Consider the following 14,451-nt stretch of genomic DNA (forward strand, 5'->3'; position numbering starts at 1 on the left):
TGGCGGACAGCTCTCAGACGGCGTCGTAAATCTACGCAGCTGGTTGAGATGTCGGCGTGCTACTGTGCCATGTATGTTGACGAGCCAAGAGCGCAGGCCTATGCGTCTGACAATTGTAGCTTCCTCCCAGCGTGGCTTTTTCAGAAACTGTCGGGCGAGGACGCGCTGCCCCTCATTAAGCGTGCCGCAGCGCGGAATTGCTTTTTCTTCCCGGAACGTCTCTGCCTTTGGCTCGGGGAGGATGGCTGTGAGCTGGGTTCGCATTTCACGCTCGAACATCATTTTCGAGGGGGTCTCGCCTGTTGTGCTCTGAACCGTCGTGTGCTGCTTGAAGAGAAAGCGCGCAAGGCGGCGCTGCAGCGAGCCTGTCTGATCTCTTTCAAGGGCGCGTTTTAGCTCGGCTACGTAGCGCTCGGCTTGTCCGTTTGTCGCTGGGTGGTAGGGGGCCGATGTAACTGATGAGATCCCGTTGTCGCGATAAAACTTGAGGATCTCCGCAGACACAAACGGTGTTCCGTTGTCCGACACTACCTTGCGCGGCAGGCCGAACGTTGCAAATAGTGATCGGAGGTTGTCAATGACTGCTGCCGAAGTCGTCTGTCCCATTTGCCTTATCTCAAGCCACTTTGTGTAGGCATCTACGACCACAAGGAAAGTGCAGCCCTCAATTGGTCCTGCAAAATCAATGTGCAGTGTGTGCCATGGTGTGTCTGGCTTTTCCCATTCTGGGACAGGAGCTTTCGGCGGGGCGCTCCGGCTGCTCTGGCAAGGCTTGCATTCTCGCACCACTGTTTCGATGTCGTTGTCAATGCCAGGCCACCACATGTAGCTTCTGGCACACTTTTTCATTGCAACGATGCCCCGATGTCCGGCGTGGATGAGAGACATAGCTTGTGCGCGTAGTTCTCTCGGCATCACAACTCGGGACCCAAATATGATGCAGCCGCGATGGGTGCTCAACTCTGTAGCTCGCCTGCGGTAAGCGTCGAAGTTGTCCCCTTTGAGTTTATGCACGTTGCCTTGTTGAACAGCTGTGTAAACTAGCCGGAGAGCTGCGCACTTCTGCGTAGATGCTGCAACTGTGCCTGCTGTAAGCGGAGGTTCTGGCAGTGCTTCGAACATCAGAACGTCTCCTGGTGGAAATGGTTCGTCAAAAGTTGCGTCTAGTGGCAGACGGCTTAGCGCATCGGCGTTTTGATGTTTGCCGCATATCATCACGCCTAGTGGAGAAAACCAATTTCTCCCTAGAAGGCTTGATCCTGTGCCCTTCACAACAAGCAGAGGTAGCGTATGGGTCTGGCCGTTGTAGTTAACCTGCACGTTGGCAGAGCCCAATAGTGGCAGATTCTGTCCTGACCACGTTCGCAGGTGCGTGTCGTCTTGTTGCAGGGCGGGTGCGTCAGATGGCCATGAAGTTCGGAACGTGTCCTCACTGATCAGAGTACAGGCTGCGCCGGAGTCCACCTCGAACTTAATCAGCTGGTGATGTACGCTTACTTCTGTAAAAATCTTCGGTCGCGTGCCGAGATTCATGGTGTTCAGGTCGTACAACACAGATGGTGTTGCTGATGTTGTTCCATGGAGATCAGATAGCGGCGTATTCTCTGAGGCGTTGACGCTGTGATTAGGCTGGGAAGGTGACTTTATCTTGGCAAGTCTCCGTTTCGTAATGCATGCTCTTTCGATATGCCCTCGCTTGTGGCAAAAATTACACGTGGCTGACTGGAATCGACATCCCTGGGGGTTGTGTTGGTCGTCACACCGCCAGCAGCGTTGTGCCTTTTTGACCGATTTTACAACAACAGAAGGCTTGCGCACCTGGTTGCTTGTCTGGTGTACCGGCTCGGTGTTCCGGCGAATCCCTCTCTGCTGGTGACCGGCGCTCTCCGCTCGAACGGCGATGTCGTAAGCTTTGCTGAATGTGAGGTCCTTCTCAGCGAACAGGCGCTGCTGCAGTGACTCGTCACTCAGTCCGCACACAAATCTGTCGCGTAACATCACGTCCAAGGGAAGCATGGTGGTGTTAGCAGAAGAAGCTGCGTCTCCCTCCTGCCCGGTAGCTGTTGTCGACAGCGTTCCAAAATTGCAGTCGGCAGCGAGCTTCTTGAGCGCGGCTACGTAGGCGCTCACAGTTTCTCCTCCCAGTTGATCTCGTCGTTGGAAGCGAGCCCGGCTGTAGACCTCGGATGGCCTTGGGTCGTAGTGCTTTTGCAGCGCTTTTACGATGTCGTCGTAAGACACTGCCGCTGGTGTGCTTGGCTGAATAAGGGTGCAGACAGTATCGTAGGTCTGCTCCCCGCACAGCGTCAGCAGGTTGGCCCTCTTCAAGGCTGGGTCTGTGATGTTGTTAGCTTCAAAGTAGAACTGAAGGCGTCCAACCCACGATGACCACGATGAGCCGTTGAATTCTGGTATCTGATTGGGAAACCCTCGCGTAGCCATGGCTTGTCAATAGCGTTGCGTAGCGCGGGTCGAATCCACTTTCTCGTCGCCACTGTCGTGTCCGGTCGCTGTGTTGAATGCAGCGAAAGACGCACACGGTACTTTAAGACTTCGTTTATTTAAAGCCGATGAGGGTGCGACCAGCGTCGACCGAGGCAGGAGCCGAACTGGCCGCCCGAAGAAAGGAGGGAGTGGAGAAGCGTCCACGGCAGGGAGTGGCTTCCCAGAACAGGAGGAGGGTGCGGGGGCGCACCGTGGGGGGGCATCCGGCGACAGCGTGCGACGAGGGGCAAGCGGTCGTTAGGAGGAGGATTGAGTGGTCGTTAGGAGGAGGATGCGAACTGTCGTTAGGAGGAGGACGCGGGGGCGCACACACACAAAAGCAATAAGGGGACACAACAGAAACAAAGGCAAATAGGTCATCCAGAAAGAGTGATTGATATCTGGCCTGCTACTCTGCTCTGGGGATTGGGAGAAGGATAAGAATGAGAGTCGTGATGGGTCGTGGGACTTAAAGATCTGAATGGAACAACGGGCTTAATGGGGCTGCCTTTAGGTCTTACTCTCCCTTTGTTCAATAAAGGAAAAACCTCAGAAAGGTTATTTATCTCATTTAACATGCTCTTCCCTACATAGGGAGTTGAAAAAATCGTATTAGTAAAGGAAGAAAACCTCCTCCCTACGAATTAGTCCCGCCAGCCTTTAGCGTAGGTTCGGGATGCGTCACTCAGAGCATACAGTGGAAAGTACGAGTATGACAACCTTTGGGCGATAGGGCGAATCTTTCCTAATCTAGACGCAAGCACCTAAGTGTCCACTCACAAAATCTCTTTCTAAAGACGGACCATTGTACTTAGATGACAAAGCTGCAGCCGAGGAACGCACGGAGCAGTGTAGAGGCTGGTCTCTTCAGTAATGCAAAGCAGGCATATTAAAAAAAAAAGCTCCATACTGATTTCTAAAGTACTGGACAGTGATTTGCACCACCGTGCTCTATATCATTTATGTGATGGAATCCTTCGGCGCTGCCTTTGCCATGCAGAAATCTACGTTCACAGTATATGTTTTCACAGACAGTTTTATTTTTATAGACATTGACATTGCAGTGCTATGAAACAATGTCTTTTTATCCATGATATACAGAAGAGAGCCTCGCGAAAAGGCTATTCCGAAAAACAAAAAGCTTTATGAAAGCGAGTTTAATGTATCGCGTGTGACAAATGATATGTGTATGCTTTGATCACACAAGAGGACGCTAAGTGCACGTTACAAATGCTTAGCGCGCACCGATAACTTTTCGCGCTGTGTACCCTAATGCTCAGGCACACACAGAAAACTGCATGTGAGCGCGTGAGTGTTTGAGTGAGCGTGTGTGTGTGCGCGCGTGTCAGAGAGAAGGTGTGTTTATTGAAGTCTGTTGATGATTTTGTGAAAGCTTGGTTATTATTTTGATGACTGCGTCACTTCCTGAAATTCTTAATGTTAAGTAAGGTTTAGTTGTTGTAATTATTTTTCACTTTTTTTTGCCGGACCCGTTTGAACCCGATTTAATGGTTGCCTCTGTACAATGAGGACACACAATTTGTGAAGATCAGAAAATTTTCAGAACAATTGCTCTCTGGCGCTCTCAGATAATTTTCTTGCAAATACAGATTTCCGCTTGTCGCCATTTAAACGCCAACAGGAACTATAGTTATGTCGACCAGAGTTCGCTAGTGTTTCATTGCGAAGATTTGCGCACAAAAACAAGAACAACAAAAATGTGAGACACATTCAGCCACACTGGCTTTAAGTGGAAAAAGGACAGATAACGACTACAACGCACCGACTTGTGAATGAGTAAAGGCTTTGATACAGTGAGCGGCAATCTCTTTGGAAACAGTTGCAAAAAGTTGCAATTTCAAGATGCAGAAAAGGCACTTAGCTGAATAACCATGACAGTTTGCATAATTACTAACTTCTACGTAATAAATAACTCAGCTACCGGGCGGTAATATCTGGCAGTGCAGAGCAGATGAAGTGGTATTGTCTGAAAATATGTTATTCCTGATAAAGCATTAAACTGACATACTTTGCTCGATATGTTTATGAGCAAGCGGCAGGTTAGTAACACGGAAAGTGGTGATTCAGGATTTTCGATAGCGGTTTAACTGTTTAAATAGTACGAAACATTCAAACACGTACCACTTTCTCAAACATCTACAGCAAGCATCCACACAATCCCACTACTTCTCAAAATGCGCGTGAACCAACACGTAACAGATTACACTAATTATCAACAAATGGTGATGGCAGTCACATCATAACACGAACGCAGCAAACCAGCTGTAAAACTTGGAACGCGTCGTATCGACAGGCACCAGTGTTTGGTGGCTAAACAAGGCACGCGATCAGCCAAAAGCCACATAATCGCTTGGAAATAAGATTGAGGCACGAAGAAAACGTTGCTCACTGAAGTTCGTATAAGCTCTGCTGAAAAAAAAAAAAAAACTGAAGCTGTCCGCAAGCGTTTCATTAAGGCACTGACAGCGCTCGATGACCAGCCACACTGGCCCAGCTCCTGCTCGCGTCCACAGCAGCGCTACGAGACGCTGCCTTTCCTCACAGTGCAAGAATAGAGAAACCGGAAGCCACGTCACACGCAGCCATATAACTGTAGGCTCAGATGATTTGGCGGCAGCAGAGCAGGAGTGAGACGATTAGCGTGAACACAGCGGATGCGATGGGCGGCGCTGATGACGCAGGCTTGTCCTTCGGCGCCGAAGACGCCGTCTTTGCAGGCGTTTCCTGTACCTCCGGCTTCTCCGCCGTTGGCGGTTTCTTCGATTCCACTTCCGGTTTGTGACTCGGACTGTGGCTCGTGGTTTGCTCTTCCGGCTGCGCTTCGGACGAAGAGCTCGGAGGCGACGATGACGTCGTGGTGGATGCTGGAGTGGGTGGAAGTGCGTCTGGGTCCAGGGCGGCTTCTTCCGGACAACCCAGGTCCTCGAGGCTCAGGCGCGTTACCTGCAGTGAAGTTTGCATGCTTTATTTGCATTTATGTGAAGCGAGACACGGACGACTAAAAACGGCCACAGACATTTTTGCGCTCGTAAAATTCCTGTGATTTTCTTGTCGTTCCCGGATGGGAATATTCACCCGCAGTGAATAATCTGAGCTACCCACAGCGTCTCAAGTTACGGATGACAAGTAGCACACGAACCAAACCATATACAGATGTCTTCTCTGCTTCGTGCAGCGGCCTGTTAGTGTCGGGGTTGCTTGCAGTAAAATGAAATTGAAGCTGTGGCAGGCTACCTAAATTAACTACGCTCATTTTCAAAACACAAGTACGCACACAAATGCGCAAGAACATTGGACAACTTAACTAGAACGCAGACAAAAAGAAGAAGAGGAATGGGCGCATATGAAACTTCTGGCTCGAAGGATTCTCTTAGATCAGATGAAAGTCTCGAACACATGAGGTAAACAGCGACGGAGGTGATGAGTTTATGTGGATATTTTTTAACTGACTCGTTTAGGGTTTCTTGGATAGCACATGGACACTCGTGGATGGCATATGGTCCCACGGCGTATGATTATGCGAAATCATTTTGTATTTGAAAAATAAGCAACAATAACCAAATCAAAAAGCGCGGATTTTGACTCACTGTGCTCACCTTGCTGCTGCCGCGCTCTGGGTCGCTGAAGTCACACTTGACGTGCCGCAACTCGCGGCGGAACCTCTCGCTTTCCGTGCGGTTCTCCAGCCGGAGGATCCAGGCCAGGCGACAGTCGCAGGTGAGCTTGTTGCCTGCGAAAATAGAAGATGCGCACAGCGAGTTGATTAGCATCTTCTGCGGGGAGGAGGAAACAGACAAGGAAAAAGAGCTATCACTTTGGGGCGTGACTTTGTAGTAACAACAGGAATTCTTGTCGTAACCACTGTAGTGTCGCGCAGTTCTTCGTCGTAGTGACAGAACAAGTTATCTCGTGACAACCGGCGACTTCGCAGTACTACAGACAAATCTGCCATTGCGACAGGACGACAAAACCTTTTGTCGTATTTTGGGCCAGGCTCTGTAGTATTTTTCGACTGGCATCGACGTCACCTATAATGCACACTACGATTTTGTACCCTAAAGACCAGGGAAAGGAAAAATAGCATTGAAACGTGAGATAGAAGAGGTCACGGAGGATAAGTGTACACGATCGCACAGGCACACTCACCAATTAGAATTGTGCTAATTCCTAACTATATTACGGGAATCCCCCTTAGGCGGAGTAAATTTGTTTAAGGGAGCAATTGCTCATTAGCGTCCACCTAAGGCAAGCTATGCAGCTTCCACAAACGCTTCAGAGCTGAAGAAAAACTCATCCTGCGCCTTCGATCCCCTCGACAAATCCAAAGTCAGTGCAAGACGCTGCACCATAGAGAGAGCAAATAGCTTAATACTACCAGGAAACCGGAGAAGATCGCACAATTTTACCCCAACCTCACCCGACACTGAACACGGAACAAGCACACGGCCTTCGCAAAAGTGCGAACAGCCTCGTAACTCTACTAAGGCCCTATAATTTCGGATGGCGTGACACAGCTCACTGTCCCAACTGTCCAGAGATCAGGGCAGAACACATTCTCTACTCATATAACAATGTCATTGCCTTTCCTTGTTTCTGTTACCCTCCTCCTCTTTCCTGGAGCGCTTGGCTTCACTCGGGCTCGGAGATTATTAGCGGGCCTTGGCGGAGCAAGCACTCTTCTTCACTGGGCCTTGGTGTTGTTGTTGTCCTCGGGCCTCAAATAAAGTTTTTCCTCCTCCTCTTCCTCCTCTTGGCCCAGGGTTTCCTTTGTAAACTTTCCTTTCATTTGAAGCCTTTCTTTGCAGCCGTATGGCTGCGCTTGGGTGGATGCTAATGAATGATTTCTCCCATGCTGCAAATCATGCTGCAGTCTCCAAGGCTGTCACACCAACCAAGTGACCTCAGGGATCGTCCGTATAACATCCGTTACGTATCCTTGCCAGGCGAGCGGGAAAAAAGAAAGATAAAAGGTGCGATAAAACGTAGGGGAAATAAAAATCGTAGCAGGCACGTATGCCCCCATTTTTTCTTTTCTGTGGCACTTGTGAGACTACGCCTTGTGCTGCAGTATCAAAGGTGATAACGTACCTTGCGTTATCACCTGCAGCGAGGTATCGTAACAGCACTCTGGTCACGTCTGCCCGCAGCGCTATATCTGATATTATGCTGCGTGTTTCGCAACACAGGATAAGGTTTTGGCTAGCATTGTGAGTCCGCGAGAGAATTCTCTGAGAAGGTCCTGCTCACACTGACCGTGTGTTTCAAATGGTGCGTGTTTCACCCGAGACAAGAATTTCTCGGTACTCAGTTGGCAAATATTTGTAGCACAGATTAACAGTGTACCACATCTGTTAAGCGCGAGCTGGCCGGCTAGTAAGTGAACACGTAAATCTGGAATACACAAACTTACGACAGGGGCGCCATTTTCCCATGACAAGGCCATTTGTTCACCTGTCGCTGTTTAAAGATAGCGCCATAATAATGTTCACACCCACTGCTGCTTAACACTTTTACAGACACTCCCCCCCCCCTCCCCCTTGTAAATGGCATCAAAAAGGTCATTTAGTAGCCGTGCTCTCATCTGTCGGCAAATCAAAAACATGTTTTGGACGAGCTTTACTCGCCTTTAGCCGGAAAAGTAGTGCCAGAAAACACACAACAAGCTGGAGTCGTCATTAACCAGAAATTACAGTCGATTTACCTGGCTTGTCCAAGAGCGCTAGAGGGTCAACTTAAGATGTAGATAGCGAACTGTGCGGGATATGGAACTGATTCTCTGTTCTTACCCGCCGTAAGTATGAACCATTGGCACCGAGGGGGCGGCAAATACACTGCGATGGCCAGACTATATTATCATAAGTGTATAAGACTAACAGGGTGGGCCAGAAAAGAAAAGAGGAAAAATCGGAGGCATCGGAGAATCACGCGCCGAGTTGAATTTAGGAGATACGAGGATATATAGGGCAAACATAGTATGCCTGCCATAAGGGTAGGGGTAGCCGGAGATTGCAGGCACTGACCTTCGCACGTCAGTGAACTTAATTAGGCTGATGGTGGAGACTCTCATGGGTGTGGCAGCACATACGACGCAAAAAAACAAAACAAAACAAAACAGAAAACAGATTCACTAACACTCAGTGCATTGAAATTAAAGGATTACAAGTTGATAATCCCGCCACATGTCCCCGAACCTGTAATTAAAGGACGTCTTGCATGCGCTAATTTCCAGATAACGTTTCAGAAACTGATAGGTGACATGATTCCGAAACAATAATGAACATAGGAGAGGTAAAAACGATGATTTTAGGACTCATTAAAACTGTACAGGCTAACGATTTTTGAAACACAGACGGCCGGAGAAAAGAATTCCGGCGGAAACCGTTAACGCTACGCATTCTGCTGTTGCATAAATCATCGTGCTGATACTTTAATACCATAGCATTAGAAGCATCATCGTGAAAATAAAAGCGGCTTCACATAATTGCCAGGTGGAAGATGGCGTTACCTGCCAACTGTGGAAGGTGGCAAGTGGTGTACTGGAAGAGCAAGGGAAGAGCAACATGGTTCTCACGATCCCCACCAGTCCCGCCTGGAAACGGCATCAAAAGCTACGAATGCTATTGCATTGCCGACACATAATGTAATTAGATGTCACTGCGAATTTTTTTCGGTGCGTTCAGATGCAAAAGTGGTCTATTTCGTGTCTGCGTAGTGACCAACTCGTCAGCTTTAACTACGCCGAGGCTCGCAACCAGCACTAACCTGCGGCATTTCGGGAACCTCTCTAGCGATTATATATGGGAGTCGTTTCAGCGACGCCCCAGCGCCACGGTCCGTCTCGCGCGGCAACATGCCGCGGCGTTCGAGGCGCTCGAGGCTATAATTAAAGCGCCGGCGTCCGTGTTGAGCGAGGAACCGTTACACGACTCGTTGCGGGACGCGTGTGCCTCCTCGCCGAGAGGTGCTGGCTGCGCGACGCACAACACCAGCGCCGGAACACGCGAGGTCAGCGAGACTGGCCTCGCTTGGTTCTGCGGCTAGATGGGCGGTGGACAAAGCAGAAAGGGTGACAGCCTTCGGCCATTGTCGTCGTCCCGGTGCTATTTTTGCTTTCTCCGCATTGCAAGCCCGCTAGTCGGTCGCTTTAGTTGCTGTCCCGAGAGGAGCATTGACAGCGAGGGTACGGGATGGCACCGTCGGCACGTCTACAGCACGTGGTTGCCGTTGTTGACACTTTTCTGTGTTTCTTTGAGGGGAGCGGGTAAAAAAGCAGACATCGGGAAGCGTACCGCATTTCAGGCAGCCTTGTTTCTTCAAGCTACGCGTCTTTTGGACGGCACGGTATACCTTTCAAATTCTGGGGCAAGCGCGACCCATGAGCAAAATCGAAAAAACAAAGAAACTGCGAATGCATCTCCGGGGAGCGTTTTGTTTTAGAATCTGGTGCTCGGAAGCTGTGTATACATTGCATTTCAACATCTCCTGCTGTCTCTGTTTGTCAAAGCCTGCTCAGTGAGGTAAACGGTGTGTTAATTTTATAACACTCTTTGGTCATTCCGTTTAGTTTAGTGGCGGACATCTGTTTGCCGTTTTTAGAAAGGGTCTACTTCAGCCCAACTGCTCCCAGACCTGTTCCCTTAAACAAAGGCAGCCTAAACACGAACTCAACACTGTTCTCTGCAATAACAAACCTCCCGCTGAGTGATTGGCGTTGAGCTTATGTAAGAGATGCGTATTCATTCCTCACTAGACACAAGCTTTATTTTGCCATCTGGCAGGGTGAATTAGGCGAAAAAGAAGAGTAGTCTTAGTTTGGGCATATGGTCATCTGGCTCGTTGGAACAAGCTGATCCACGAGAAGAATAAGAAAGAGGTGGAGCACATATGGCAGGTTCTCTCAGATCATAAATGGCAGTTTGCCAACATTCCTCAGAAAAGTATACACCAGCTGTATCTTACCGGTACTCACCTACGGGGTAGGAACGTGGAGTCTAACGAAAAGGGTTCAGCTTAAGTTAAGGACAACGCAGCGAGATATGGAAAGAAAAATGATAGGTGTAACCTTAAGAAGCCGGAAGCGGGCAGAGTGGGTCAGGGAACAAACCCGGGTTAATGACACCCTAGTCGATGATCAAGAGGAAGAAATGGGTTTGGGCAGGGAATGTAATGCGAGTAACGGAGTGGATTCCATGAGAAGGCAAGCGTAGTAGGGGGTGGCAGAAAGTTAGGTGGGGGGATGAGATTAAGAAGTTTGCTGGGATACGGTGTCCGCAGCTGAGAAATGACAGGGTTAATTGGCGAGACATGGGAGAGACCTTTGCCCTGCACTGGGCGTAGTCAGGTTGATGATGATGATGATGATGATCCACGAGCCGCGCGAACGGCGCTCGGGCTTCGGCCCCTTCAGTTCCACCTGCCGGCTCTCGCTTCCTGGCTTTCAGTTGCACCCTCACCGAGACAGTCCGTTCGCGCCTGCTAGTCGCTAGAAATAAATAACGAGCGCCCGCTCGGTTTCCCTCGTGGTGGGCTCGTGTCCAGACGAGGCGCGGAGTGCCACTCGTGGTGGAAAAGCCTCAAGATAAGAAACAGCGATGAGCGAAACGCAATTAAAAAAAAAAAAGCAGGCGCTCGAGTAAAGTAAAGAAGCAAGACACGGCGGCGGAGGCTTTTTCAGGCCACGATTATGGAGCACGTCCGCGGTCAAAAATAGCGGACCGTGCTCCGCAGATGGAACGCAGCGACCGCCGAGGTCGGCGCACATCGGCCGCGCTTCGATGGTTCCGGAACGGGCACCGGCTGGCATAGACGCTCGGAAGGAGTATTGGAGGAAGATGCGGAGTCAGCGCAGTGCAAGCCACTTCAAAGCGAGCAGCGTGCGCGGTGACTTCGGTGAACACATCCGTCGCTTGAACGTTATTGTAAAGTCCTCGCCAAAAGTAACCGGACAATGATGGTCTTTTCTTAGCCGTGTAGCGAGACGCTTACGGCAGCCTTTAAGCTCTGAATCTGTGTAAAGTAAGGTGGACCTTTGTCCTCACGTTCTTGACACCTTGTGGTCTTTATGGGTGCCGTAAAGGACCAGTTATACGGTTGAGAAGCAGAAACGTGCTGCTCGGTTAATATTGGTTTGGTTTGCTTTGTGGGGTTTAACGTCCGAAAGCGACTCAGGCTATCAGAGATGCCGTAGTGAAGGGCTCCGGAAATTTTGACCACCTGGGGTTCTTGAACGTGCACTGCGGCCGGGATCGAACCCGCGTATTTCGGGTCAGCAGCCGAGCCCCATAACCACTGAGCCACCGCGGCGGCACACTCGGTTTCTTTTGGCAAAGGGGGTACTTCAAAGTGCAATAACATGAACACTCGCCGCTCTGCTTGCCCTATATATTTCATCAAAATAATAGAGTCGGAAAGGTTTACCTCTGCGCTGTGGAGTGTGGCCCGCTTTGCACCGCCATCGTTCAATATCTCTCGAAGGTAAGAGAGTCCCGACCTCACACCTCATGAGTTCTAGTCTTCCACGGGTGGTAGAAGAGCTGAACTCCGTGGTTCAGGACCATGGGTTCTTTCCCAATATGTGCATTATTGGCGTAAACTAGGTTCTAACTCCTGCTTGGTCGCTACATCTATCGTTAATGCAGAGTAACCAAATAGTAAAGAGCACCAAATGACGGTAATTATATTTGTGTAATTAATATTTTGTGACCGTCTACACTACCAGGGTTAACATTATGCGTACGGTATCGCCCTCTGGCAAAGTTTCAGGCCATCATCAGGACACGTGTTCTTCTGGCGACTCGAAATGCAAGTTGGAAGGAAGGTGCTTGTCAGCGTGCGCAATATACAGGGCGCCGCGAGCTACAGTGCTCATGTGCCGAGCGCCACAGTTCTAAGACAGTGACCACGTCGTCATTATGGTTTGAACCAAACGTTCTCGCGCATCATCGTTTGCACCGCGGAATGCGCGATAATTTACTCTGCATGCCAATATGCAGCACAAGGCTGTGTCAAAGCGTCATATCATCGCTTTGTTTACAAATTTAAAAACATGATGACAGCACTCTAAACCTGCCGCTTGGCCAGCTTGGAATCCAATGGCGGCTTTCTGGAAAAAAGGCCGCCGGTGTCCCAAAGGTATCGCTGGCATTGGGACAACATGCAAATGCCAAAGCAGTAGGTTTGTCGAAGGAACTGGAAGATATTGAGACCACAAGTGAAGATGGTTTGTTGGGGTTTAACGTCCCAAAGCGACTCAGGCTATGAGGGACGCCGCAGTGAAGGGCTCCGGAAATTTCGACCACTTCGGGTTCTTTAACGTGCACTGACACCGCACAGCACACTGGCCTCTAGACCACAAGTGAAGAGGCGAAGAGGTGAAGAGTACGTTTCAAAACACTGTACATAATAACAGCGTGTGGACTTTATTGCCGTTGTGGTAGCAAAGCTGAAGTCTTAGTAATCTTTAAAAAGCGACGGCACGAACTTTCATCGTTTACATTACCATGACAGAGCCCCAAGCTGGTGAAAAGTGGCACTCGCGTAGAATTAGCAACAGTATATTGACGTGGGCTTTTAAAGCGCGGCAAACTGTTTTAGAGAATATAAACAAAATTCTGCAAAATGAGAATTAGGTTTCCAAATTTCATTTTGTGGCCGCAATCCTCGGAGAAATGGACTATTAGAACAAATGTTATTTTCACGAGACAAGCACCATTGAGGTGAAACATCAAAAATTACTTCTTAACCTATCGAGTGCATCACGTGCCTAAATTACAGACTTGACAAGAACAGTTTGCGGGGCTGCTCCCATAAAAGAATGATCCATAGCCAATCAGTCCTACTCGTATCATTGCTAACCGAACTTGCTGAAAGATGAGGTGGAGAAGATCACAGCCAAAATTCTCCCAGAATCCGCTTCGTTAAGTAATCACTAGCGCGCCACCCGTCGCAAGGTTCCTTCTCAACTTGACCCACATAAGAGGCATCTATGACGCTCACTCCTCTGTAATAGTCCGGCCTATACAGGTAGATAAACCGGTACAAGCCGAGGCACACCGTGATGCGGGGTCTAGTGCGCCCATTACCATATGTTGGCGCTCCACGCCCCATTGGTGCCGGGAAATGTGATGCACTTGAGCGCGCAATGAGGTGGGTTCAGGGCGGAATTCGAATGTGTTGAAACAGCACACTGTCTGAGAATCTGTTAGCCTTGAATTGGGAGCTCTGGCTCGTGCCTTAAATTTAATGGATGAACTTTTAATACTTTTTACGGGTCACAACTGTGTTTTATTTGACGTGGCACTTGTGATCTCATGCAGTTTATTCAATGCAGACGCCATAAAAGTTATTTCGTACAGAATGTACATTTAGTACATTCAGAACTACATAGAATGTACATAGAATGATGCACATAGAATGTGTATTTAGATGTGAATACAAAAAAAAGGTAAATCACCCTGCACACGATATACTCACAAGCCTCGTGAGCCTACTGCGTTGCAAAATGACAAACTGACAATAAGACTGCATCATTTCTGGAGAAGGCAAATTTAATTTTCTATTCTCTTGTGTTGTAGACATATATGGGCTCCTACGTGATGAAAAGCTCCGACATTAAGCTCGGCAGAGCAGCATGCAATCAGGAAATGGCGTGGCGTATGAATAATTGCTCGCCTCCAATTCCCCTACATTACCTTCAGTAACGAAAGGGCAAAATAACAGCAGCTGCTCTAGTTGACTCTATCCTTCCATCTTGTCCACGTGCAGTCATTTTGGCTTTCGCTATGAACCCACCGGTTTTATGACGTTTTATGGCCTGGCCAGAAACATTCCACTCGTTTCGTTCTTTCGTCTTTGATGCAGTGAAGACTGCTTGGCAAGAAAGGTAACACAAGCTGTTTCCTTTCTCTTAAAAACTCATAGGCGTACAGTGGCTGGTTTGTTACCTTT

The 14,451-nt window shown here is 49.0% G+C and overlaps 1 protein-coding gene across 2 annotated transcripts in view; it reads right to left on the reverse strand.

Moving 5' to 3' along the window:
* Nucleotides 1–3,502: 3,502 nt before the first annotated feature.
* Nucleotides 3,503–14,451, reverse strand: part of LOC149340378 (uncharacterized) — a 35,752-nt gene continuing 24,803 nt past the window's right edge. The window contains exons 3-4 of one of the 2 annotated variants that reach the window (XM_089549145.1): nucleotides 6,093–6,235; nucleotides 3,503–5,448 (exon numbers count right to left, since the gene is read on the reverse strand). In XM_089549145.1, the coding sequence (XP_089405271.1) occupies nucleotides 5,104–5,448; nucleotides 6,093–6,235 (488 nt within the window). In that variant the 3' untranslated portion in view covers nucleotides 3,503–5,103. The remainder of the gene's footprint in view (nucleotides 5,449–6,092; nucleotides 6,236–14,451) is intronic. The other variant, XM_089549146.1, reaches the window with a different exon arrangement.

The sequence above is a fragment of the Amblyomma mixtum genome, chromosome 6 (genome assembly GCF_055824585.1).
Source record: "Amblyomma mixtum isolate Tamu chromosome 6, ASM5582458v1, whole genome shotgun sequence".
In the NCBI taxonomy this organism is placed as follows: Eukaryota; Metazoa; Arthropoda; class Arachnida; order Ixodida; family Ixodidae; genus Amblyomma; species Amblyomma mixtum.